Source organism: Tripterygium wilfordii, chromosome 18 (genome assembly GCF_013401445.1).
Source record: "Tripterygium wilfordii isolate XIE 37 chromosome 18, ASM1340144v1, whole genome shotgun sequence".
In the NCBI taxonomy this organism is placed as follows: domain Eukaryota; kingdom Viridiplantae; phylum Streptophyta; class Magnoliopsida; order Celastrales; family Celastraceae; genus Tripterygium; species Tripterygium wilfordii.
This window is the reverse complement of record NC_052249.1, coordinates 12,499,539-12,525,168: the sequence shown is the minus strand read 5'-3', so window position 1 is coordinate 12,525,168 and position 25,630 is coordinate 12,499,539. Positions and strand designations below refer to the sequence as shown.

Sequence of the window (25,630 nt, the reverse complement as noted above, 5' to 3'; positions counted from 1 at the left end):
AAATGTCGTAAATCGTAATTGACATTTGTGCGATATTTAACTCTCATTTTCCCATTCTGTGAGTCCTACTCTCGGGGGTCTCCAACTTTTTACACGGTTTTGGCCTTTGGTTGTGAAAATCATAATGCCAATAAAGATGAGGCAGAAAGTGGGACTTCTATACTCTAAATTTAAGTAAAAAACCATGGGATTTGTCTCTTATCTTCGGCCAGCGCAAAATATCCAGTCACTCAAACCTGGAAAAATGCTAGCTTCTAGTTATCTTGCACAATGGGCTGCGCAACTATCAGCCTCCACCTTACGCACCAGTTTATGTTGTTATATATAAAGGAGCAACAAAGCACACAAACATATCTTCAGAAGACTAGTAAGAAAGAAAACGGGTAAACATATTATAGAGAGGGGTAGAACAAGCTTACTGCACAATGAAGATACTGATAAGTGATAACAAACGATCATATCAAACAAATGCAAGTCAAGTTCTTAAGGCAACTTCGTGTTGCCATAACCAATTCATCTCTCTCGACAAGATTTATCACATTTCAATGACTAATTGAAAAGACCTCCAACTTCCTTTTTCATCATCCCTTTGATCTGTGTATATCAAACAACAACAGTAAATAAACTCACAAGTAATGCCAAAATAATATTTGAGCAAGTAGTCACAGGACAGTAGTTTCTCAGAATCTACTTTGCAATGATAAATTAAATGAAAATACCTGTTTGGCTGAAAGTCCAATATCCTTCAAATCATCAACCTGTGAGATAAAAGATGAGGAAAAATGGTTAATAGGTAAACAAAAAAGAAGCAATTACCGAAGCTTTAGCACAATAAAAGAAACATAACTTCATTCCTTTACTGCACGAGAAAAACACATAGCAAGTTAATCTCACTTACACTCTTAAAGGGCTCTGGTGAATTTTCACGGAGTTGAAGGATATAGGTAGCTCTCTTCTCACCAATCCCCTGTATGGATGCATCAAATTACTTCCTATATTCTAGTGCTAGGAAAACAATTGATGCATCAAATTACTTCCTATATTCTAATGCAAGGAAAACAATTGATTCAGAATACTGAAATTACTCCTTACCTTTAATTTTTTCAACTCTTCCCTGTACAAAAGAGAGCACATAAAAGGTTAGTTTCCTTAAAAGAAAAAATTTGTTTAGCTGATATACAAGATAGATAGTGAGATATAGCTACACCAAGTTACCAACAATAATGGGAAAATCACAGCTATGAGGACACACTGTCATTTTCAATCCATACACCTGAAGTTCTCAAAAGACATTGTTATGTCGTTCAATTTGGTTGCTAAAGAGAAATGTTTCCAGATTCGCTATCTATATATGTCTATTTCAATTTCAATATATTGTTAATAGTCATAGATTCTCCACAAGAGACATGAGAAAGTACAGGAATATTATTTATAGCATATCAAGCATGTACTTACTTGCTAGCTGAATTTAGAAAGTTAACATATTCTTGGACAAGTGACTTCTGCAGCAACAGAATTACTTTGGAATTAGCAATGGCAACAATAGTGTGTGATCATAAGAAAAATGAATATGTGGAAGAAAAGATACAACCTTCATTCCAGCACTACATGTGCTGAATCTTTCCCAAGGACCAGCTACCTCGCATTTCTCCTCAACTTTCACATTTCGCTCAGGAGTTTTTGGTTCCATAATGTCAAGAGAGGTTGGGGCATCATTCTTTTCAGGCATCTCTATGCATAACGGAGTTGATGAATAATAAAGCTGCTTAAGTTTATATGATAATTCTTGTAATTGTGAACTAATTGGCGGTGATCCACCTTCATTAATGAGTGAACTCTGGTTTTCCTTATCTAAGTTTTGACCTGCAAAGTAATAAATAGGACAGTTAGAGCCTAAATATGACAATTATAGCAAAAGCTCAATTCATTTCTAGCAAATTTGCTCTGAATTTAGAGTTTAAATGTCAATACCTTCTCCAACAAAACCAAGTGCAGTTTTGCCATTCATGATTATAGGGGTAACTTCTTCATAATCCTTTTCACCATGGACAGAAGAATCCTATAAAATTTGGTAAGAAACTGTTAAGGATTTGCAATAGCTATTTTAGCAACAAAAGAAAAAAAGATCAAAAAAATTTATGACCTTTTGTGGTGTGCTACTTTCCTGTGTACCAGAAGCTGCTAAATGGAAAGCTTCCTGACAGGAAAATTTAGCTTTAGTTTTAAATCAATTTAGCAACATCAAAAATATACTCTTCAGTTTACCGAAATCATAGAAGTAGAACTTTGAGTATTACCTTTTCCCAGGTAGGAGCAGATTCTGCATCCTTCTGAGCACCAGCTGACAACTTTTCCAGAGCATCAGCCGGCAACTTTCCCTGTAGATGATGGAAAATTATCAAACCTTTCGAAATGATTCCAGCAACAGGTAGCCAGTAAAAGTAAGAAATAATAATAAAGGTAACATCAATACTGATTATAAGAATGATGGTGCACATTTCAGTATTCCATTCAACTCGTATATTTTAGAGCATATTGGCATATATTCGTATTTCCTGATTGAAAATTAACAAAGATCAAATGAAATATTCTAGAAAATCATACCTCTTCCTTTATTAAAGCTTCAGTAGTTGAAACGTTGTCCAAGGAGGAACTTGCCTGCAGCGAAATCTCGAGCGATTTATCAAAATTTGGAAAAATCATGCTTATTTGATCATATAACGTCAATAATTCCCGAGCAAGATGCATTTGCTTCTCCTGATATTCTTAACAAACTTACATTTCTAACAAATCATCCAAGTATTTTCACATTGGTTTTTCTTCCTTTTGGTAAAGGTAAACAAAACTGTGCACAAGGCTCCCGTAGTGGGCGTTGCACCCCCCTGCAACTCTACCACTTTGCCACATGTTTCCCTAATATGTTACCCCCGTGCATAAGGTTATAGCAGTGGGTGGGATTGAGGATAGACAGGATGTACGCAGAGTTGCAGACCTTACCCTCACATAATATGTGGAAATGCTGTTTACAAAATTGAACTTGTGACCTCTAGATTGCACTTCTTAGTTTTTCTTACTTTTTGTATATGAGATAAATGAAAAATGATTACTGAACATTTAGTATAAATAAAAAGTCAACTACCTTTTCAGACATCTTTTCAGGTTTGGCCAAATGACTTGCCTCATCAAATAGTTTCCTTCAAATAAAACAGAAATGAAATTTTAATTAGATAATTCAAGTCACGCTCTAAAGGCTGGCAAGAGGAAAGAAAGATGTGTCTAGCTTGTTACAAGTAGGATACACATGCATACCTTGCTTTAGTGGTAGAAACCATACCGTGTGATTTCTTCTCATAAAGGCGAGCTTGAGAGCCGGTTTTTTTTGTATTACCTGAAACATTCCCACATAACTGGCTCTTTTGAGAGGAAAGAATTGTTGGTCTTGCCAAATTATTGGTCTTCTTTGTGGACTCTGGGACAGCTCTACTAACACCTTGACAGGTCTTCTTTATGGACTCTGGGACAGCTCTACTAACACCTTGACAGGCCCGAGATGCTAAGCTTAACATGAAAATGGAATCTTGGCAGAAAGAGGGATTCTGCATCCAGTAAATTTTACGAAGTCAAATGATTGAAGACAAGTATGAAAACCCTAAATTGAATAACATCATAGAGTTAAAAAGGTAGAGCCTTACCAAACAATTGATCATCACAATTCTTCCAGTGCCGGCCAAAGAACCACGTAACAAGTGAGTCAGTTTACTCTCTCGATAAGGCACATGGCTTTCATTGTGATTCAAAGAATAAACAACATTTTGTAACGCATAGATGGCCTTATTGATCTTATTATTATCGACCATATTGAAGCTATCAATACTCTTCCTTCTATCTTCATAACCTGATTAAGGAGACAATAACCATGAAGTTAAAACTAAACGCATTCAATGACCATAAAAAATTCTGATGTGTTAGTCTTTTAGAACTTTTATAATAAAATCCAATGACTAATGATGTGATTTTGGCAAAGAATTTAAGACCTGCCAAATCAACAAAATTCATCTTTCCCATACAATGAGTATCTGACTTTGCACCATTGGGTGATACATGCACAATTAAGCCCTTGTGACTCCGATGACAGAATTCTGCTCCTATTTTCAGCAGAGGTTTACTATAACCAGGCCTGCCAAGAATTGATTTTTGAAATTCTGAAATGGATTTCACTGGAACCTGAAGAGATGGAAACAGAAAAGTGAAGGGAACGAAATATAACACAGAAACAATCAAACATAATTTTATTGACACCAAAATTTTGAAAAAAAACTAATACTATAACTTGCCTGAGACAGTCCTTTAATTTTCCCTTGAGCATCCAGCAATATTGGAACTTCCGGCTGTTTTGGATCTAGAAGATCATACACGTGGTCATGCAAAATCTCATAATATGATACCATGACCGATGTTCCATTTTCCTCGGCCTTGGACAAAAGTTCAGCCACTGCAAGCATTGCTAAACCAGGTTTCTCTTTGGATCCCTTCAATATTAAACATCTTCATCAGCCAGTTACTGACTTTTCCCACATACACAAAGTTATCTTCACGAGTAATATTATGAACTGAAGGGATGATAGATGCTAGACCTGAATGACATAAGTCTTTCCACTACCCCTTGCTCCATAAGCTATGGCAGTTGCATGATGCCCACAAAAAACGCCAGAAATCAGGGGTTCTATTTCTCTTTTAAAAAAAATTTCATTGTCTTCATTTTCTTCATAGCAGTAATCCAATTCCCAGGACTCTTTACGACTGCAAGATCACAAAGTTTAATGCCACACATAGCTCCGACTGAAGTCAGTTTAACCACGATGAGTAGTCTAATCAATTTCATAGAAGAAAGGAAATTGAAATCCCATATTACTTTTTCACACATACAAAGAGAACCAAAGAACAATTTTGCTATCTAAATAAAGGTCCCACATAAGCCAATACTCTACTTAAAATCCTTATTTTTTCTATCCCTCTCTTATCAAACAAACAGGTGGATCAAAGGGCTTGACAAAATAAAATGCAGAAATGTCTCAGTTTGGTTTTATAGAACAGTGTAATAATTTGAACATACTAGCTGTTCTTATTCCTCTGCGGCTCTGCCTTCTCCTGAAAAAAAATAAATTCTTTAATTAATCAGGATAATAAACATGCTCTCTCTTTTTTCCTTCTTTCTTTAGCTTCTTAAAATTCAGGCATTAGGATAGTTCACCAAATAGCCCTAGAACGTACTTGGTCTTAATGAGATAATGATGCAATCCAATCATGGTAAATCAAAAAAATTTCAATTCTCAACTTTTCCATCTGCTTTTCATACCGACCAAAGAATACGATACGTACTCCAGTAACTCCACACTAATAGCAAACCCCTAAATTATCAGAAACAAGTACATGATCAATTTCATCTTCCAAAGAGAGCATAAATGCCTCTCTCTACTGTTCAAGATTTCAGATGAAGGAAAGAAATTACCACAACAAGCAAACCATACATCAAAGGGACAGTTCCTTAAATTTAGGTCAAAATTCAATTTATGCAACTTGTCTTAGCCTTTCATTCACTTCTCCGGAAACCAAACACACGGAAATATCTTTACTGTATCAAACAAACATATTAGGAAAATGGAGAATGGTGAAGCTAAAGACATGAGAAGTGATTTACCTTGCCGATTTGTCCGCCAAAGAGATTGTCACGCTCTCGGAAGCGTCTCCCTTGGGCTTATGAACCGAAATCCACGGCGTCACTGCTGCTGCTGTAGTAGACCCAATCTCCAGATCCGAAAAACCTCTTATCTTCGCCACCACTCGAACCTTCCGTCCTTGCTTCATCACCTTGGTCCGCCGCGGTGTTGGAGTAGCCATGAAAAAGGGGTAAGAGAAGATAGCTTCGAGTCTGAAGAAATTTTCTATCGCAAGAGAGAGATCAACAACTTCTTAGGACCGTTTGGCTTGTGTCTGGGTCGAATGGCTGTGATGTATACACTCATCTTGATTTGGTTAGCTTCTTTGGGAAACTTTGGGAAATAGCCGTTAGGGCTCTGATTTGTTTGGGTTTCAAATTTCGATTACCTGGCGCTCCTATCGTCCTCTCCAAATTAGAACCAAGGGCATTTTTGTCAAAACGAACTTTCTGTAAAACGGTGCGTTTCGTATGTGATCCGCTGGTTACTGGATTTGGCTCAGACGCTGTGCTATTTCCTATTTAAGTTATTTTCTATTTTCATATTAAAAAAGAAAAGAAAAAGGTATTTCCTTTTCTCGTCTTAATTTTCTCTGGGACGAAACAGCGTGCCGGCGGGTGACTATAGGATGGAAGAGAAGAACGTGAAGAAGATCATGTCGCCGTGTGACGTGGAGGCGCTGAAGAAGTGCTTGGAGGAGAACAAAGGTGACTACGTCAAGTGCCAGTCGCAGATTGAGGCCTTCCAGACTTCTTGTTCGATCAAGAAACCAAATCCCTCGTCCGATTCATCACCAACCCTCAATACCGTGAGAGAATAAGCCGGTTCTTGATATTACACCCAGCTGGGTGCTTGCTTGCTTAATAAATTCATTCTTAATTTTAATTCGTAGGCAATCTTGTTTATGAATTACAATTTTGAGGATTCCGGTTCTTTTTTATAAAATTATAAGCTGAATTTGTTGCTTCTGCGTTTTTGTTTGTCAAGCGTTTGTTATTTTGGAACAATGGTAATTCAACTTTTGGTCGTGTTCCAACTCTGTCACCGAATTGCAGGTGAAAATTGTTAAAATATGCCCACACGGGCAGCAGATTCTTTATGGCAAACTGTTCCAATAATCGAAAATCTGTCCAAATATGCATATTGATACAATTTATAACTTTGGGTTCTCAAACAAATTTGAATATTCAATGACCGAATCAGATTTGTCAATTCATTCAGCGACCATGAGTTACATTACCCATTCCTAATGAATAATAAACAGTTGAAAGTTGAAGCATAAGAAAATGGACCATCAACTAAGTCTAATATGACAAAATTTAACAACATATAGCCGATCAGATGTGTTGTGCTTCTAACTACCGTTGGTGAGAAGAGTTTTACTGACTTGTCACAAAAACTAGAGTGCTTTGTGGACGCTAATAATCGGTTTGGTTCGGTTTTTACTATCAGCAAAAAGAGAGCAGATATACTGCCGCAATCTTGGTAAACTTGAGCAGATCATTTTGCAATGTTCTCCCTGTAATTTACCTTCATAACCAGATAAATCACAACCACAATTTGATGGAAAACAGTGCAAATGAATCAATGAATGTCAATTACCACAAACAAATCCTTCTCTTTTCATTTATCATGTCACACTAAGTCTCAAAGACTCGATCATTCCAGTTGTGATTTCTTGAGTTTCATATGACCTGATTCATCCTTGTCAAAAAGGCGTTCAATCAATTCGTTCCAGTTTACCCTGTGTCTGTCTTCCCTATGAGACCCATAAGAAGATTCCCCACTGGATCTCTCCGAGTTGTCCCCTTCATCCGGCTCATCAAATGTTCCATACTGAGAAGATGAATAAGCATGAGGCACAGAGAGCGTGACGGCCCTTTGTAGCGCAGCCTTGTACTCCTGACTGTGTTCTCTGGCCATAGTCTCTTGCCGCTCCATTTTCTGCTTTGCTGGTATTTCCATGATCCTATACGTCTCTAGCATTAACTGGGGTTAGCACAAAATATGTAAACTGGTCAGTCAATGCTCCTAACTGCTACTATTGAACTTTTGAAAACTAATAGTCGAATGATACAAAGTGAAGTTCCAAAAGTCACAATATGATACGTTCGTTCACCCTCCTTGAATATATGAGGTAAAAGCATCACAGCCATTCAAAAGACTATATACTAGACAGTCAACTTAAAAGAACAAAAACTAAAATGAAGTTCCAGTCAAAAGAGGCGTTTGTCAATGAACATTTATGAAGAAGATAAAGAGAATGAAACTTACATCCAGAGCCCTTTGGGCTTCTCTCTCTATCCATAAGATCGCATGATCAGACGTGGCATTACAAGAAAGAACTATATGCTCAAACCTTCCATCTACCGGGACTGCCGTCCTCACAACTGGGGGAAACCTTCCTAGCCTGCAAAGAGACACCGCATGAGGATCCAGCTGGTTGAAGCTAAAGAACCACTAAGTATCAAGCTTGACCCGGAAAGGCTAAGAGAGAATTTTAATGCCCAAACTGAACCACTGACAGGTCTTTGAATTCCTTCAATTTAAGATTTCAGGACTGATCATTTGTTGAATCAACAACAGAAAATAATGCAAACATATGCCATAAGTTTTAAAAATTACATTCTACATTTTTTGGAACATTTTTTTTTCGAAAGGTTAATAGAGCGTTTTGTTGAGACACCATTTGACAGAACTGTGCTCCTTTTTCCTTATATAATACCTGCAAGGCTTCCTCTCAACAATGTGATAGAGGCGGCCAGGAGCATACAGCCTCCTTGGATCTTTAAGCATCCGATCCTCTGGTATACATGTATCTCTCATGCACCTTAGGCATAGTAAGCATGGCAAACTGTTGAGCCAGAGAAAAATCAACTTCGTCAATAAGATGAACTGACAATGAAATAGCTGGAGGAAACTATCACACCAATCTATACTCCCAACGCTTATAGTCCTTTGTTAGGAGAAAGCTATTCCTTCACCAGGCCCATAGATTAATAAGTGCTCGGTGCTTCATAATTATACTTTTTGTGACTTTAAAATTGCAACAAATAAATGAGGACAAAATTGTTGAGGTAGAAATGGAACTTATTCTAGCTTTGGGAAGGCCAGTATAGTGGTCCAGAAGCTGTAACAAGATGTTTAGCAGAAAACGTCAAGGCAGGGAATTTATACCAGAATAGTGACTTGAAAATGTCTTCCAAGGGTGTAGCTGTCCGTGGCAAGAAGTCATCCTGATTCAATTGAACCACAAAAATGAAAAGAAATATATAGCATAATCATCTAGCTTTCCAATTATATGACCACTATGACCATGTACATGTAAGATCTGAGAAAAAGTGTAGAGACTGATCAATTCAAATTTATAAGGCACCAAGACAAGACTTAATGACTATTTTTCTCAGACAAAGTATTATCATAGAAAATGACACTCAGACACTGATGGTTCTCTGAGTTCACTGTGAGAATCAGCGAAAGGACAAGTGCGTGTTAATAGGCTTCTATGCAAATTATTCTTGTTTCAAATTTGGTGAACTTCTCTCAATTGGAAGCTTTCTACATAAAAAGGTAAATAACTCCCGTGCACGAGGCCCCCGCAATGGGCGGGGTTTGGGATAGATAGGATGTACGCATACCTTAACCTCACCTAATATGTGGAGAGGCTGCTCTAGGAATTGAACTTGTGACCTCAAGGCTTTTTGGGAAGCTTTCTTCATGATAACTCAAAATCATCACAGGGTCTGTAATGAACATTAATCCTCCTCCTGACAGCCAGCCACCTTTGGACTAATTTATTATTAGTACTTTCGTATATGTCAGTTCAATGACTACATTTTTCCTCTTGTCAAAACAGTTAACAATCTATATTATTTAGAAGATAACTTATGTAGTTATGTTTGCAGCAACAGTTCAAGACCCCACCCTTTATTCATGAAAGAAATAAAATAAAAGATTTACAAAATGGACCGATGGTTGGACCATGATGCTGGGTTCCTTGCTACGGAAATTTGCCTCAAGGTTTAGCATGAACTAAGAGAAACTACTTGCAATTTTCTTGTTCTTGGTTATGTACCACATATCATTAAACAGACTGACAAAAAAGGAAAGAAAAGAAAGAAAAAAAAAAGGTGAAATGAGCTTTAATTTAATTTGGCACTCATCCAGTCAAAATGATTCTTTAAAATTCTTGTCGCAGAACTAAAATAACCGAACAAGCACGAGGTCGAAAACTTGCCTGTAGCACCACAGAATTGATGACATTTGCATATCTGACTGCCAGATTTAGTGACATACATCTTGCAGGTGCTATAGCATAGCATCTGACTCTCCTCTTTTCAATGTGTCCCAACTTATCGCGATTCAACACCACTACCAATGCCAACATTGCTGCGACACCCGACCCAAGGGAGTGTCCTGCAAAAGTGAGAGTGTAATTTGGATACTTCTCCAGCAATTCCTTTAGCACCTCACACTCCGCATCCAAAACCCACCCAGCTGCCTTCAATAGCCCATTGTGGACATATCCACCATCGATTTTCCTTTTCCCAAGCTTATTATCCAAAAGCACAGCATAGTCACTCTCTTTTGCTAAGTTAAGGCCCCTAATTGCAAGAACTATATCTGTGTGATCATGATCAAGATACAGAATATAAGGAGGCGCCCTTCCTTGAGTATCTTCATAAGTCTTCTTTAATATTAACCAATCTGGGTTAATTCCATAACCTCCAGGTGGTTCCCAAAGAGGATGCCGAAGATCATCTTCATAGACGGCTAAAATATATCTGCAAATGCGGGGAATAGGCTCAAATTCTTCAGCAGTTGCCAAGCCCCAAGTCTCACTATCATGGCCTGCAGTGTGGAGACATCGCTTCCATGCCCAGCGGGTGCATGCCAGACAGTAAACACACTCAAGAAGAGGGAGGCCACATAGGATCGACATCAATACTTATACTCTGGGTATTGCTAACTTAGATCTAAAGGGATTGGTTTAACGAGAAAATGGCCAAGTACCAGACAAAATTCAATTTGACAATGAAGATGAAATCGTAATGGGACTTGATGTATGATGGAAGAATCCAATTGAATACTTAGATTTTAGTTGAGCATCATCTGATGCTTCAACTGAAATGTAAGGAACAATCTAAGATATAATGCAAGAACTCAAATGGGTGAATGTTTTACACAAATTTTGGTGGGAGGAACTTTGTTCTAGGATATATTTTATGCAATCTGATTAGTCTATTAGGTACAAAGAATGGGAAAATCCGAGTGCTGGAAAGAGATCTGCACTGACCGAGGGCTAAGAACCCAATAAATTAATAGAATTTAAGCATAGAATCCAAGAAAAACATCTTGTACAAGAAGGTAACTGAGGACAGTATAATTGTTTACACGAACAACAGCAGATTCAAAAGTTCAAAAATGAAAAATCCGGTAAGAAAGAATATTGTGAAGAATTGAAGATACGAACAAGAAGTCAACTACAGGACTCCAAGGTCTTGGACTCACCGAAGCATCATCTTGGTCTCAGAACAGTAACTGATATGGGTCTGACTCACTCTTATACACTGAAATATACTCCAGTTACTGATGATCAGAAATTTTATATCCAATAGAACAACAAAACATCAGAAACCCAAGTAGCAGATTACCGCCTAGATCATGAGAAACGCCAAATCTAAATCAAGAAAGCAGAAAAAGGAGAAAATTTCAAGACTCTGAGGCCATGTACTTCCATATTCTCCATTGCTTTGTTGTTTAAGGAATTGAATGGAATGCGCGAGGAAAACAAAAGGGAACTGTACAGAGAAGAAATATTTGTCTATGATATTAAATTAAATCCAAACTAATCAAGAAGAGACAGAGAAATTAAACCTCTAAAGTGGCTGTCCCTGCAACTGCCAGTCAAACGAACAACTGAGCCTTATCTGACCCTGAGAGGGTGAATCATAACGAAGGATCATTCTATATGAGCAAAAATGAGCAGTGGTGTTTTGGGAGAATTGCTTTGCTCACGAGGATATTTCAATACTTTCGCACCTTTTTGGCATCTTGTGCTGTGCTGCTGCGCGTTTTGTCCTACGGCTTCATCACGTGCTGCACATGATGCTCCTACCCCGACCATTCTTTTTCTAGTTACTGTTTGGACGTTAAAAGGGGGTCCCGCATTTCTTTTTCTTTTTTTAACACATGATGCAAATTGCCTCCTCCATTTATGATATAGGTGTAAATTCGGATCGTTCAATTTTTATGTATGTATATTTCTCATGTGATTAATTTATGGGATGAAATAATTCAAAATATAACACGTGATCACTGGACAAAAGAACCTTATTGAGGGTATCTTATTTTTTTTTAATACTTTACCAACACATAACAATCAATTAAACACTCAAAAATTATATACCAATCAATTAAACACTCAAAAAGGATACATCTCATTATAATATAGTTCATTTTCAAGTTTTCCATTTTGAAGAGTAATATAGATATGGTGAGGTGGTCATCAACATAAATTTCTTTTTTAAATATTACTGAAAAATATGTTTCTCATTAAAATTGAACATTAGACACACGTATGCTTAACTCAATTGATTGTCAATCGAACAACCTCTCGTTGGTACCATCAAAATAGATGTTCTAGGTCGATTTCTAATTACTAAAAACATTGTCAACGTAAGAAAAAATAATAATAAGAAAATAAAACACGAAACGAGACATAGGTCAAAAAACGACGTCGTTATCTTTATTTGACATGACAGAAGTACCCTCCTCATTTTCTTATTTTGCCATCATTTGCTACTTATATGTATCCAAAACCCTAATTCTTTTCTTTCTATTCACCGACTGTTGTCATCGCTGCTCGCGCTCGTTCAAGGTGAATCCTAACTCTTGATCTTACGGTTTTTTTTCCCGCTGTTTGAATGCGATGAAGGGTTTTTTTTTTCGCGCAGTCATGGTTTCCGCGATCTGAGTTAGTGATTCTTCTATTGCATGTATTGTAGGAGCCCTAGGTTCTTTACTGTGATTTAGGTTATCTATCAAGCATATTAAGTATGTCAGTTATCATTTGTCGTGTATTTGTAGCTTGTAAATGCATACAGTGGCTGTTTTTTCTGCGGTGTGTCGAGTGCAGTCCAACTCTTTGTTGATACTTATGCTTAAGCTGTTTTCGTTATTAGAATTTACTGACACCGGGTTTGAGAAACGATTTTGAAGGTGTTGTCAACTGAGCATTTGGCATGTGATTGTACCACAATTTTTTTGTTCCTCTCTAACTAAACTGTTTTGCTTTTGATTTAGACTTGTATGGACTGTTTAGTGTTACTTTAATGAAGAAAAAATGGGTAAACATAGATTTGTTTATTAGGAGCCTTGAATTGATAGATGGCATTCAGTACTTGTTATGGTTTTTTGGCATTTTAAATGTGATTTGCTTTTGATGGATTCAGTCCATCTGAACTGAGATGTACCAATTTGACATTACTTAATTAGGTGATGGCTCCTAAACAGACGAATACTGGCCTATTTGTGGGGCTGAATAAAGGCCACGTTGTGACCAAGAAAGAATTAGCTGCACGTCCTTCAGATCGCAAAGGAGTAAGTTGATTCCTTAGCAAGCTGTTTATAGTGTATTTCATTTGCTTTTTTTTGTTGTTATTTTATACTGATCTAGAAGCTAAGGGCTTTGTTAACATCAGATATTTGAAAGAATGCTTTAAATTTAACTATTTAAGAGATTTTGCATTTATGACAGTTATTGTACAAAAAATTGTAAAATGCTATTATGGAGCACACAAAGCTTTACTGGTGGTCCGTGTTTTTAGCTGTGGATGAGGGTTCTACGTAAATTTTTCCTTGAATTGTGTTGCCAAGTGATTATTCTTTACCCATGTGGTCTAGTGGGAAGGGTGCTCGCCCTGAGTTTACTAGATGTATGCCCATCCCTTGGGAAAAGAGGATTTTGGTTTGAACAAGTTGCTGATAAGGTAGTGTCCTCTCTTCTCTATTTCTTACAGAAAACCAGCAAAAGGGTTCACTTTGTGAGGAGCTTAATCAGGGAAGTCGCTGGTTTTGCACCATATGAGAAGAGGATAACTGAGCTGCTGAAGGTTGGAAAGGACAAGCGTGCTTTAAAGGTAGCTAAAAGAAAGCTGGGCACCCACAAGAGGGCAAAAAAGAAGAGAGAGGAAATGTCCAATGTTCTCCGCAAGATGAGGTAATTTCCTAGGGATTGAGGTTTTGTTCTGTCAGTGTGTTCAAAAGGGATGATCTTTATGCAAATCTAAGCTTTTATTGAATCATTATCTTGACTTAACCAAGAGTTCAACCTTTAACATTTCTGTGGTGAAATGAATATGCAGGGCCGCTGGAGGAGGTGAGAAGAAGAAGTAAAACATACTGTAGCAGAATTGAATTTCTGGGGTCTAGATTCTTAACCTTGCACTTGAGCCGAGTTAATAGGAGCTTATGTAGCTTCACCTGTTTTTTTTGTTTGAGACTGAGTGAATCTTCCAAATGGTGTTTTGTTTTGAATTGGAGATTATAATTGCTGAATCAAGTGATTTCTTTACATGCATTTTGTTTGTGGACTGAGTCATTACCCAACACCCCTTTTGATCTTAATAAGCTGCTTCTTTTTTTATGTCAAGATATTTATCGATTTGTTAAACTTTCCCGTAGCCTTTTCCTACTTACAATTGTGGGTTTTTCAAAAGAAGAAAATGTTTAGACGGGTTTTGTTGATATAGAAATCACTGTAGTTTACAACGCATATGTACATTGACAACGATGTAAAACCATTCAGTATATGCATAATGCTGAGAACTCCAAAATATGTTGTTCTCAAAATATGTTAAATATTGAATGGTAAATGGGCTTTATCTGTATGTTTATAATCAGTGGTTATTCACATGTCACATACGGTGTAAAACATGAAACTGAAAAACCCTTATCTTTGTGCTCATGAAAACCCCTAATCTTTGTCGAGTGTACAAAGCACCAATCAGCTGCTCAAGCACGGATATATTTTGCACATCAAACTATGGAAGTTTTATTTGATATCAGTTTGCTGTTAACACCCCATTTCCATCAACTAGCAGTGGTGGTTGGAAAGTGTGAATGTTACATTGCTAGCTCATCAGCAGCAAAAGCTGGCAAAAACAATTATTTGTGCATTTAGGCTGAAACAAAAGTAGAATGTTCATGTTTTGAACTTCTGAGAGATCTTCTCTACCCCTTCCCTACAGTCTATTGCTAACCTTTTTGTGCCTTCCTTCACAGCCAAATTCAACTCTGTTGTGATTCTTTGCCAATCTTGCGCTGATTCTCTCGCCTTCAAGATAGTGGTATGTTTGAGTTCGTTGGCTCTTGCACTGGTTTTGCATGCCCATTCCTTCAAATCTGAAATGAGAGAGAGTATTTTATGGATGATCTTATCAATTACCTCTCTAGATTTCCCTTTGACATCATTTGCCATTATCCTGAGCTTTTCCACCAAATTTTCAGCCCTGCTGACAGTTTCTTTTACCGAGAACTGCTTTCCAGCATTGAGCCATGTAACGCGTTCAGAGCTCTCTTCATGAAGGTCACTGCCAACGACTACCTTGATGCCATGCCTCTCCCAACGATCTCTAGCTTCCTCAAGTGCCTTTGCTTGTTCTCTTGCTCGTTTTGCCTCTTCCTCAGCCCAAGTCCTAGTAGACAAGATGGACATATGAAGGTAAATGGATAAAGCACAAATGCCAAAAATTAGCAGGTTTTAGAAAATTCTGTTATTTGTTCTAACAAGAAATACAAGCTCAAGAAAGTCATCGTTGGCTCAATCTTAACCATTTATGACTGTTGTTGTGATAAAGAAGCATTCATTTCCTCACCTGGCCATAGACAAAGCTTTTCTCTCAACCTCCAGCTGATACTGCAACCTGGCAATCTCTTGGTTTTCATTTTCTGCTTCTTGTCGAAGTTTGTTAATTCTTTCCTTTTCATAAGATATCTCCACCTTGTTATTCATTAGGCTCTCCAACTGCTCCTCCACCTCACGCCTTAGCTTTGAGAGAACTTCCATTTGTGAATCGATAGCAGCATGCTCCCTCATTAGGGCAATGTTATCCTCCTCTCTCTGAGCTCTTAACCTTTGTAATTCTTGTTTTGCCTCTTCAGCCATTTTCTCTACGGCATCAACCTTCTCTCTTTCCATGGAAAGCTCCTTGTCAAAATTTGCATTGACATCCTTCTCAACTTGAGCTACAAGAGCACTATGTGCAGCGACGGCATTTTCTGCGATAGATTCTGCTTCGATACGTGCAAGCTCCTCACTAACTATGTCAGAAGCCTCACCTGTTGCAATAGCAACAGCTGCTTGTGCTTTCGTAACTGGCTTATCCGGCTGAAACAGTCTTGTACAACCTATAATCAAACAAAAATTTTGGGGGGGATTAGCATATCCATGTCAACTATTAGATTACGACCTATATACAAAAAGACTCACCGAAGGCAAGTGCTATTATTCCCTGTTCCCCAGTAGCTAAGTCAGCTACAAGTGCAGGCCATGCATCTGGATTTATTTTATCAACGTCTACAAATCCAGAGCTCTCATATAAGATCTGCACAAGAAGATCAAGGTATAAGAAAAGCAAAATTTAGTCAATCATGATCACAGTTCAATTGCAAAGATAAACCAAGCTTCAAATCACATAAACCTTTTTATCAGCCTTAGGGAGATGTCGTTTCTCTAAAGCCATCTTCCAACTTACAAGATCCTGGCGTGACAGAGGGCTGCAGTATATTAACTCGATGAGTACATGAGAGAAAAAGAGCAAAACATAGAATAAAAGATAAAAATATTTCAAACGAACACATCATTTGATTTCTATAGAATTGTCAAATTCTTTGTTCTGCTTGGCAATGGAAATCGCAGGGGTTACAAATTAAGTGTCCTTTGTAATAGGGTTCTAACCACCTATCCTAGGGGCCACCTCATATTTTGCCTAAATGAAACCAGCAAGAGTAAACAAACAATCATAGCAGGACAGTTAAGACCCAACCTTGCACTGGCCCAAATACCATTAAATATAATTTTTACCATTAAATATAATTTTTAAAGCAAAAACACTGTAAAGTACAACAATAACTGGGTCTGATTATTACATTTAGACAACTGATTCAACCATGGAATAGTTTCCATCCACCAGCAGATAGCAGAATCAGGGAGGAAGTTCATAACAAGGAAACAAATAATCTAACAGAATTAGGATAGGATTATTGCAGCGTAATACTTGTAAGCACCTTTCAGGAGAGAAGTAGAATGGGCCTTCATTTTCAGATGAAGAAGAAAGAAAATCACGCCTTGAAAGCTTGCTTGAGATAAGTCCTGCCTCAGCCAAGCCTGAAACATCAAACTCAGTCAATAACCAAGCTCATTATTCCAACCAAACATAAAATCTCTCATTAAGTCTGGCCCCCATATCTGAAACCAATTTAACCTTGAATGGATGTGAAATCAGGGTCCTCAGGCGTGATGTCATCAAATGCTAGTTCAGTAACATTCTCTATATACATGGCAGGATATACTTTTGACATTGTGTTCCTGCAAGCAATCAAATGAAATAATTTCATAGTTCAGATTCAAGATCTAGATGTTACCAGTCAAATTAACGATCTGGCATGCTTACCTTGAAAGAGCATTGCTTGCAGAAACCAACCATCGCGCATACTCACGACGTGTACACAGATCACCAGCTTGAACGTCTGCCTCAATGACCTGAAAGAAACAAAGATTCTGAATTTTTAAAATTAGTTACTTTGCCATTCAATCCAATAAGTAAACTCGTTTTGGTTTGCGGCGTTTCACATCATTTATACTTATTCTAACACTAATTTAAGTTTACCATTGCTTTGGTGTTTATGCGTTTCTTATGGATTCCCTTCACAATTTTTCAGTAATCACAATAAGTCAAGGGAACACACATCTTTTCATGTCTGTTTAATCCACCTTCCTCATAATAGTAACGCGGCAAAAAAGCTTGAAAATCATAAACTTGAACCATTTCAACTCTAGAAACCAGTAAATAACCTCATTATCAGACTTAATGATGAGATACACAAACAAGTGTTGAAAGCACCTTCAGAACTTGTAGTGCTGCTAATGCCTGTCCTTGAATCTGATCAACAACTGCAGGAACCAATACCTTTCCAGGATGCACCTGTAGAGCTGCAGAAACTACAGATGGAGCAGGTATACCAGCAGAGGAAAAGGAATTCCCAGGAGCTGGCAATTCAAAATATGATTTGCTTCTATACATGTTATCATCAACATTTATTATATTTTCATTTTTAAAGGGATTAGCTGATCCTGACACACCAGTCATTCTGAAAGACCCACTTTCATTTACGCTATGGAACTCCTGAGATGAAATATTGTTCTCAGTTGAGGCTTGTGGTGCTTTGCTTATGTCAATACTTTCTTTGGACGAAGGCGAGGTTAATGACTCCAGATCATTATTGACTACAGTTTCAAAAACTGAATCCAGCTCTGAATGGACTGAGACAATCGCAGCCTCAGGCTCACTAGGTTCATGGACAGCTGAACTGGGAGAATCCAATGGAAAATTTGAATCCTCTTCTACTTTTGGCTCGGGCAATTGGTCCTGGATACCAGTGTTAGGGTTCAATGGATTAGGGAAGTTGTTTGATCTAACATGGACAGCAACCTCCTCAATTTCAGAAGATGATTCAGGTAAAATGGCAGCAAGGCTACCATCTGCATGTTCAAGACCAGGGTTGACAAAAGAATCAACAGTCTCATTTTCTGGCAATTTCAGGATAATGTCAGAAACAGCTGATCTGTCATCCAAAGCTGATTCATGTCGCAAACTTTCTTGATCAGAAGGATTATTATAGGCATCACTGCCACTGGATGTGTGTTGGACAACATTTACTGATGAGTTTTCATTATCCATTTCAAGTCTATTCTCACTGGAAGCTTCATTAGATGCAGGAGATGTGGCAAGATCCTTATCTATACCTTTCCTGTTATGTGGACTACTATCGTCTTCCTTCAAATTCCTGCTCCCTCCTCCACCCTCCTCAAGTTCTGCAGTCTCATTATCGGTGGTCAGTAAAGCTTCTTGCTGAGTTGTCAAGGGTTCCATCTGCTGTTTGGATTCTGCATAAAACAACATATTTTATAAGAAGAACAACTGAATAAAGTGAGGTGATAAACATTACCATATACATATATTTTTCTAAGTACGTTTCGCATGGCAAATGACCTAGAGATGAAAAAAATGAAGCTATTATCTATAAGATCACAACCTTGGCAAACAACCAAGCAGATTTCAGCAAGTGTGCTTTTGAAAGAAAATGTTCAGAGCATCAAACTTGAGGTCATCCTCAGCATTGTAGCTTTCTAAAGGAAAGAGGCAATTAGCCAATTACTTACTGGAGGTGCTGCGTCTACCCATGGACAATGCTGCAAAGGTAAGCCCAGTGACTAGGATGACTCCAGCTACTCCAGCTCCAACAGCCCCTGAGAGCAGACTACTTTCAAATTGTAATATAATGACAAAAACCACTTAGCTTGAAGAAGCACTTATATATTATTATATATTTAGCAAAAGTTACAAGGTAATGCCCTGCCCTCAATCAAATTAACCCTATCAAGAGCAGATAAGTAACCAGCCTACATTGTTACAGTATATCAAGATTCCCGTGCGATTGTACTTGGAATTTTCTCGTTCATGACCAATACTTTCCAGTTCAAGAAATATATCCACGAGAGGTCACTAACCTTTAAATTCTCAACGCTCCGTTTGACTTATTTGAAATCCAAGAGAACAAAAGAAAAATTTTGCGAAAGTAGACTAGGAAAGAAAAACTCGTTCAACTGTGTAAGGATTCTCTCCGTACCTCCAAACCATTTATTCTTCTGCGTTTCGATTGACTTTTCACCGTCATCCGAATCTGACCATCCCGCAAAACTACCATCAGCGGAGTCCGCTGCTATCCTTCCGTTACGACGCCGTTTCCGCTCATTACCCTTTTGAGACACACAACAGAGCAATCGAACTTCGTGATCCAGCTTCCTTTCTCGCAACCGTACAAGAACCGCAGGGGACAATCTGCAACTTCTTCTACGGAGAGCTAATCGGAGCTGGAGAGAGCTCGGAGACCAGGTGGCAGCAGTAGAAGAAGTCATTGGAGAAACTCAGCTGTCAACGCAAATTTGAGATTAAATTCGTTGGCGAAATGGAGCGGAAATCGAAGGAGATTTCTAGGGATTTCGGTTTGTTGATTATTGAAAGAGAGAAGAGAAGGAGAGAGTGACGTTTGTATCTGTTCTTCGTCTATTCATAAGCGATAAGAGTGTGCGTTCCACGCTGTAGCGTATTCTAACAAGATAAAAGACAACGGTTAAAACCACCGCAATTCAACTTCAGGCACTCACCCACGCATCACGATTCACGTGCCCCACCTCATATACCGATTTCCAGCGGAAAGTAAAGTTTATTGCGATGGTAAGCCCTTTACACTGCTGATTGGGCTCCCATGTGGTTAGGACTTGGGAGTCCGAAAGTGGAATAAGGTCATAAAATCAGGATTGTACAAAAAAACATATTACAACTGATTAGTTCTAACTCCCAACCTCATATACCACCACTCCCCAAGTCCAGACAGTAACCAAATAAGCTATGTCCAAGTGGTTTAAACCATCGTTTATTCTATTAGCATATTACTAAAGGTTAAACACGTAGACGGTAATTAAAGCTTCTAATTGCTTGCGCCTTGAAGTGCTGAGGCTTCCTTCAGGTCCTAACCTGACCCGTTATCCCTTACTTGCATGTTCATTCTTCATAACACCCAAACATATTACATTGCATATTCCTCCAGATCCACCACTGTCCACTGGTCCATCGTTTATTCTCATTGAAGAACATTTTCAATTATGACCGTTGAACATGCATAAGGGATCAATGCTAGAAATTACATAGTATATAATGAACATTAAGTTATCAATTTTTCAATTTCAAAAGTAAATATTCAAGTAAAATTTACAACTTCTGGCCGTCAGGAACACTTGTGATAAATGGTTCAGACTTCTATTTGCCGAGCTTTATCAATGAAATTTGGCATGCTTCCTTCCCATAACTCATCTAGCTCCTTCCTCACCCATGAGACAACAATCACCGGTCCCAGCGTAGAAGGCACCTACATTCACCAAAGAGTTTACAAAAATCCATTCAAAACCCAGATATCAGCATATAGAAGGAAATTAGCTTCAAGTGAACACATGTTTTTCTGGCCACAAGTAATTGGAACAGATTCATTTCAGCATAATTCAGATAACCAAAAAAAAATCCCACTTTGGCACAAATCTAGTTCAACGATCTGATATATTCACAACAAAAGCTCTTCGTGACATGCAGCTAAAAGCAATGGCTACTGCCTAATGGATCCACCATGGGCAACATTATGCCAAACAATCAGGGACATCTATAAATACGTGTTACCGGAAAATGTTGATTTTACCAAAAGTTTAACTGTCTACAGGAGCCAAAATGTGGAAGTTACTAGCCCTTCGGAGTTGGAGCAAACAGTTGAAGAAGTTCTAAATAACAAACACATTATTAACATTGAAGGAACCAAATGCAGCTTTAGAGTACATTACACTGCCAATGTACAACCAAAAAACTCAATTACTGTTATAGAAATGTTACTAACCTATGGTACCTCCCGCATCAAATTTACCCAAGAGAACTCCAGTAACTCTGCCTAGACTTTTTGAGTGTATTCTGCCTGCATGACTAAGCTAATTCCATCGAATATGTCATTTAATTGTTCAATGTTTTCTCTCCTAAAGCTTCTGAAAGGCAATTTTTTTGATGGAAAGACCAAAAAAGTTACAATGATTTAGACTCTGATAAAAAAAGCTAACTCCTAAGATCTCTTATGCATTCACCAATCCCTACCCAAAGTGTCGGGTTTCAGGCATCATACTAGTACTAAATGGAGTTACATCCATCTTTGAAGCACAAGTGAGGACAGCTTCCTTCAAAATTACAACAGCTCATTATCAATAAGAAGATACAAGTTCTGAGTAAAATGGAAATAGAATCAATACCAGGTAAAGAAGTGCAGGTTGGGGCGAATGAGTCAAAACGCCAGCTGCTAAAGCAGCAATCAGTCCAATGGCATATCCAGGAAGGGCATACCATATGTATTTGTGTCCCTTTGATGAGTTCAACTCTAAGAGGTTGACTGGATCTCTACTTTTTCGATGATCAAAACAGAGGACTAATGCAAGAAGCATTGCGGGAATTGCCTACAATAACAATAGGAGCTTCCTCAACAAAAGGCATAGGAGGCTACTAAATGAAGCAGGTAAGACAGATAAGTAACTGATATTCTCAACAAAAGAACCAGCAATCCGTAAGTGAATGTGATCATACATGCATTATGTAAATTTCATGCACACTTGATAATTGATATAAAATACTATAGCCACCAAAAGCCCAAAACAGGTTTTTTGATCAACACCCATGTACTCTGGAACTTAATAGTCGTGGTATCAAGCTTTTGCGGACATCCTTTGATATTTGGTTGTACAGGCATTTTTCCCACCTTCTACAGCAGGCAACAATGTGAGATACTCCAGCGGAAAGGGGAAAAAAGAATTGACACAAAATACATAAGGTCCATTGCCAAAAGACCTATGCCTAGGCAGAGACAGTGTGTTTGAAATGCATAACCAACATGAAGTCAACGACCATGTGCCTGCAAACATAACCAAAAAGCATAGCACCCAAGAGCAGCAATCCGAATCTCAAAAATAATGATTTTTTTGAGCTTGGGACTCCATTAAGAGGGAAAAAAGAACAAAGGGAAAAATATGAAAGAGAAGGATGAACACATGACTACTGATTGTCACAGTGTTCATCTCAAGAGACATTAAGAAGTATAACCCGGACATTTAATGGACAGAATATTTATGGAAAGCATTAGCAGCATTTCTCACGATCAGATTTCACTCTCCTACAAAGTTATAAAATGGAGCAATCCCACTTAAAACGATGGCATCACACAGCAAGGAAAAAAGGCACAATACTTTCAATTTGGGGGTAAAGAAATACTCTACCAGTATCAGCACTGAATATAAAAGGTTCGTACCATGTCACCAAGACCGAGCATCATGAAGTCTGCAGAACTTTGTCCAGGAACCGCTCCACCCAACAAATTCCTAGGAAAGATTATTTTCACAGGCAATTCAAGCTTCTTTGTTATCAATTGTAAATCAGGAAAACCTAATCTATCCGCCACCGTATGGACGGGATTTGATGCTTGTTGGGTAGCCACTGATACCATGACATTGGCACCAAAAATTCTTTCGGAAAAGAAAACCCAAAATATGTCATAAACAAACAAACATGCAAGGAGCATTGCACATACTTTCACATTTGGAAGCCGTACATGGCTCACAAATGCAATACAAATGGAAATTCCCAACAGGTTGTTCAATACCCAATGCCCAGAAACAAGCCACGCAGCCACTATCATAGAGCAAGTGAACAGTAAAAGCCCCTGGATCCGTGTGAAAGACTTTGAACAGCACCGTGACACAAATGGGTCTGCCAAACCATAATGTGACTTCACATAGGCAACATGAGGGGATAGGCAGAAGAAAAGGGATGAAACAGCAGCGATGGCAGTGAAAGCAGTGAGGAGCTGTGAAACAGAAGAAAAGAGGTAGAACATCATAAGTAAACTGCAAGAACTCATTACGGGAATCATTAGTGCTTGGGACTTATCCAAGGTAATGGATGCTTCTGACAAGTCACGGTTTCGCTCCATTTCTTTTCCATGATTTAAAGCACGAAACGCTGATGCAAACGTCACGGTTACTGCTGTTACTATAAGGGTGATGGGAGCAGGCTCCAGCAAATATAGAAGGTTCCATATAGATTCCATCACTAAATGAGTGTTGCTCTTCAAGTAAATTGTCTAAAATTTATATTTCCGCGTACAAATAAATGAAAGGCTATAACATCACAAATTACGAAGCCAAAGTTGCATCATTCCTCTAATGAACCTGAGGCGGCAACCTGCAAAGCAATTAAAATTTATTTCACAATGAGGGAGACAGAGAAAGAGGGAGAGGAAGCCAGTGCCATGACGGAAAATACAGACTTTGAAACTTTATTTTTGTTCCATTACTGGCATATTTTGAAAAATGCATATTAAAACAAAGAACAACATAGTGAAAATGACAGTTACTAGAGTGCAAGAAATCACTATAGTTTCAAATTTCAAAAATTCTCCTTCACTTAAAGGTTTCATTAGATAAGATTAACATACACAAAAGAGGATTGATTTACATTTTGACCAAGGGTTTCCCCATGGAATTTTATGTAAAACACCATTAACTGGCCAATATGCTTATCTTTTGAACCTAACATATTAAACAATAGATCAGCCACATGAAAATTTGAAACTCAACTTTCCCAATTTTTTTTTGCTTTCTTTTCTAAAATTCACTTAGCAGCCAGAGAGAGAGTCAGAACTACATTATAAACAACCCTCAAGATGTAAGATGCAACAAACTAACATGGGAAGCATATTACTCTCTAGTCTCTTATCTTATTACCAAGAAAACATAAAAATGGAGGAAACTAAGATCATGGATCTTGATATCCTTGGAAATTAAAGGTTTCTTCATTTAACTGAGTCTATATGACAATTTGACCTGTTTATTAAGTAAAGACAGTGAATTCCCAGCAGCTCAGCAATCTGAGACCCGAATGCTACTCTGATGGCATTCCATCTCCAAAGACAGCGTTGACCCAATAAGAAGCATGACAGATATTATTTAGGGTTCACAAGTGAACAAATTTAGTTAAAACCTTAAAATAATCTCATAAACTATTAATGATCTTCCAGAAAAAGAAAATGGAGTTCACAAACTAAAGCTTTTGAGAGGAGACCATAGGATTCTGAGAGGACTAACCTTGGACTCTGCGAGCTTCAAAGAGAGATTTTCTCTGTGACCAAACAAGGCATCATTGGCTTTGGGTGGTGCTGTATTATAGCGAAGGAAGCAAATTACTGTAACTCGCAATATGCGCCTGGGCTTCGACAATGATTTGATCCTTCTGATCAACAAGTTGCTTCTCGTCTGTTTGGGTCCGACTCCAAGGGAACGTCAAAGTGGTTCGTAGCTTAATGGCCCAATAGACATTGGTGTCGCCGTGTCGGCCCATCGAGAAGTCTATGGTCTGACCCACGCTATTTTCTGTGAAGTCGGCATGGAGCCAATAGGCCCATTCGGGAGATGTGGATTGAATTTGGAAATGACTTTTCATCTACAAAAATTTTAATAAAAAATAATAACTACAAGTCTAAACCTCATAATCATCTTCTTCTTTTTTTTTAAAAAAAAAACCAAATTAATTGTTGTCAGACGATTGCTCAGGAATTGCCATTACTTTCTTTCTATTGGTGTATTTTAAAATAAAAGAAGAGTATTGTGAATCATAATTGTAATAAAGGATAAATCATAAATGTTAATGTAATCAATTATATTATTCATTACCTTATTTAATTTGTTAATTGTAACATATGTAACCTCTCTCTAATTGAATGGGAAACATAAAGTCCCACATTGAAAAAATATAGGAGTAAATGTCACTCAATAAGAGATAGCACACTAATGTAATGGATAAATAAGATATGCTTGGATATGGATTTACTCATAGGCGAAACCTTTAATTTCTAGTTCTAAATCAAAAAAGCCCTATAAATGGCTCGAATCTTTTTGAAGAAAACATAGTAATCATCTTTAAAAGGAAAACTATTATTCTTGAAAACTGGATTTCACAAATCAAATGACACATTAATTATGGACAACATGCCGCCAT

General features: G+C 37.9%; 5 protein-coding genes across 10 annotated transcripts; 1 reads left to right on the top strand and 4 right to left on the bottom strand.

Moving 5' to 3' along the window:
• Nucleotides 1-368: 368 nt before the first annotated feature.
• Nucleotides 369-6,076, bottom strand: LOC119983813 (kinesin-like protein KIN-10C). Of its 2 annotated transcripts, XM_038827540.1 has the most exons (18): nt 5,699-5,836; nt 5,114-5,148; nt 4,635-4,800; nt 4,335-4,529; nt 4,035-4,224; nt 3,693-3,895; nt 3,310-3,596; nt 3,140-3,194; nt 2,605-2,658; nt 2,298-2,378; nt 2,144-2,197; nt 1,972-2,059; nt 1,592-1,863; nt 1,456-1,502; nt 1,093-1,114; nt 899-967; nt 720-758; nt 369-594 (listed from the first exon to the last, which is right to left on the bottom strand). In XM_038827540.1, exons 4-18 carry the CDS (start codon nt 4,500-4,502, stop codon nt 550-552), a joined length of 1,674 nt encoding a protein of 557 aa, XP_038683468.1. In that variant the 5' UTR covers nt 4,503-4,529; nt 4,635-4,800; nt 5,114-5,148; nt 5,699-5,836; the 3' UTR covers nt 369-549. The 2 variants fall into 2 exon arrangements, with proteins under 2 accessions (XP_038683468.1, XP_038683467.1); XM_038827539.1 differs by lacking the exon at nt 5,114-5,148 and having other exon boundaries at nt 5,699-6,076.
• Nucleotides 6,077-7,156: 1,080 nt separating this feature from the next.
• LOC119984408 lies at nt 7,157-11,709 on the bottom strand. Of its 2 annotated transcripts, none has more exons than XM_038828332.1 (5): nt 9,955-11,709; nt 8,895-8,953; nt 8,443-8,571; nt 7,992-8,127; nt 7,157-7,686 (listed from the first exon to the last, which is right to left on the bottom strand). In XM_038828332.1, exons 1-5 carry the CDS (start codon nt 10,657-10,659, stop codon nt 7,540-7,542), a joined length of 1,176 nt encoding a protein of 391 aa, XP_038684260.1. In that variant the 5' UTR covers nt 10,660-11,709; the 3' UTR covers nt 7,157-7,539. The 2 variants fall into 2 exon arrangements, with proteins under 2 accessions (XP_038684260.1, XP_038684259.1); XM_038828331.1 differs by having other exon boundaries at nt 7,157-7,706; nt 9,955-11,702.
• Nucleotides 11,710-12,469: 760 nt separating this feature from the next.
• LOC119984686 (60S ribosomal protein L36-2-like) lies at nt 12,470-14,320 on the top strand. The gene is made up of 4 exons (XM_038828761.1): nt 12,470-12,597; nt 13,215-13,319; nt 13,739-13,938; nt 14,084-14,320. Exons 1-4 carry the CDS (start codon nt 12,475-12,477, stop codon nt 14,112-14,114), a joined length of 459 nt encoding a protein of 152 aa, XP_038684689.1. The 5' UTR covers nt 12,470-12,474; the 3' UTR covers nt 14,115-14,320.
• Nucleotides 14,321-14,745: 425 nt separating this feature from the next.
• Nucleotides 14,746-20,170, bottom strand: LOC119984684 (plectin-like). Of its 4 annotated transcripts, XM_038828759.1 has the most exons (11): nt 19,629-20,158; nt 19,162-19,248; nt 18,745-18,885; nt 17,843-17,931; nt 17,393-17,481; nt 17,204-17,307; nt 17,007-17,106; nt 16,421-16,496; nt 16,210-16,324; nt 15,596-16,127; nt 14,746-15,415 (listed from the first exon to the last, which is right to left on the bottom strand). In XM_038828759.1, exons 1-11 carry the CDS (start codon nt 19,915-19,917, stop codon nt 14,923-14,925), a joined length of 2,115 nt encoding a protein of 704 aa, XP_038684687.1. In that variant the 5' UTR covers nt 19,918-20,158; the 3' UTR covers nt 14,746-14,922. The 4 variants fall into 4 exon arrangements, with proteins under 4 accessions (XP_038684687.1, XP_038684683.1, XP_038684684.1 ...); XM_038828755.1 differs by having other exon boundaries at nt 17,393-17,499; nt 17,843-18,885; nt 19,629-20,170; XM_038828756.1 differs by having other exon boundaries at nt 17,843-18,885; nt 19,629-20,167.
• Nucleotides 20,171-20,600: 430 nt separating this feature from the next.
• Nucleotides 20,601-24,872, bottom strand: LOC119984685 (signal peptide peptidase-like 1). The gene is made up of 4 exons (XM_038828760.1): nt 24,721-24,872; nt 22,887-23,818; nt 21,841-22,041; nt 20,601-20,927 (listed from the first exon to the last, which is right to left on the bottom strand). Exons 2-4 carry the CDS (start codon nt 23,682-23,684, stop codon nt 20,811-20,813), a joined length of 1,116 nt encoding a protein of 371 aa, XP_038684688.1. The 5' UTR covers nt 23,685-23,818; nt 24,721-24,872; the 3' UTR covers nt 20,601-20,810.
• Between the last annotated feature and the right edge of the window lie 758 nt (nt 24,873-25,630).

Bases quoted from the DNA above. Each gene is read 5' to 3' on its own strand.
- LOC119983813 (XM_038827539.1), bottom strand. From the start codon at position 5,898: ATGGCTACTCCAACACCGCGGCGGACCAAGGTGATGAAGCAAGGACGG. The intron at 2,060-2,143 runs GTCATAAATTTT...CAAATTTTATAG, and splicing joins AAAGTAGCACACCACAAAAG to GATTCTTCTGTCCATGGTGA. The intron at 1,864-1,971 runs GTATTGACATTT...ATTACTTTGCAG, and splicing joins ACTTGGTTTTGTTGGAGAAG to GTCAAAACTTAGATAAGGAA.
- LOC119984408 (XM_038828331.1), bottom strand. From the start codon at position 10,659: ATGTCGATCCTATGTGGCCTCCCTCTTCTTGAGTGTGTTTACTGTCTG. The intron at 8,954-9,954 runs GCAAGTTTTCGA...CAATTGAATCAG, and splicing joins TCAATTCTGTGGTGCTACAG to GATGACTTCTTGCCACGGAC. The intron at 7,707-7,991 runs GTAAGTTTCATT...TGCTAACCCCAG, and splicing joins AAGCCCAAAGGGCTCTGGAT to TTAATGCTAGAGACGTATAG.
- LOC119984686 (XM_038828761.1), top strand. From the start codon at position 12,475: ATGACAGAAGTACCCTCCTCATTTTCTTATTTTGCCATCATTTGCTAC. The intron at 12,598-13,214 runs GTGAATCCTAAC...TTACTTAATTAG, and splicing joins GCTGCTCGCGCTCGTTCAAG to GTGATGGCTCCTAAACAGAC. The intron at 13,939-14,083 runs GTAATTTCCTAG...ATGAATATGCAG, and splicing joins AATGTTCTCCGCAAGATGAG to GGCCGCTGGAGGAGGTGAGA.
- LOC119984684 (XM_038828755.1), bottom strand. From the start codon at position 19,917: ATGACTTCTTCTACTGCTGCCACCTGGTCTCCGAGCTCTCTCCAGCTC. The intron at 17,308-17,392 runs GTAAGCATGCCA...GATTGCTTGCAG, and splicing joins GCAAGCAATGCTCTTTCAAG to GAACACAATGTCAAAAGTAT. The intron at 17,107-17,203 runs GTTAAATTGGTT...TTGATGTTTCAG, and splicing joins TGATTTCACATCCATTCAAG to GCTTGGCTGAGGCAGGACTT.
- LOC119984685 (XM_038828760.1), bottom strand. From the start codon at position 23,684: ATGGAATCTATATGGAACCTTCTATATTTGCTGGAGCCTGCTCCCATC. The intron at 22,042-22,886 runs GTACGAACCTTT...TTGTTATTGTAG, and splicing joins TGCTCGGTCTTGGTGACATG to GCAATTCCCGCAATGCTTCT. The intron at 20,928-21,840 runs GTATTGATTCTA...TGGTGAATGTAG, and splicing joins AACCTGCACTTCTTTACCTG to GTGCCTTCTACGCTGGGACC.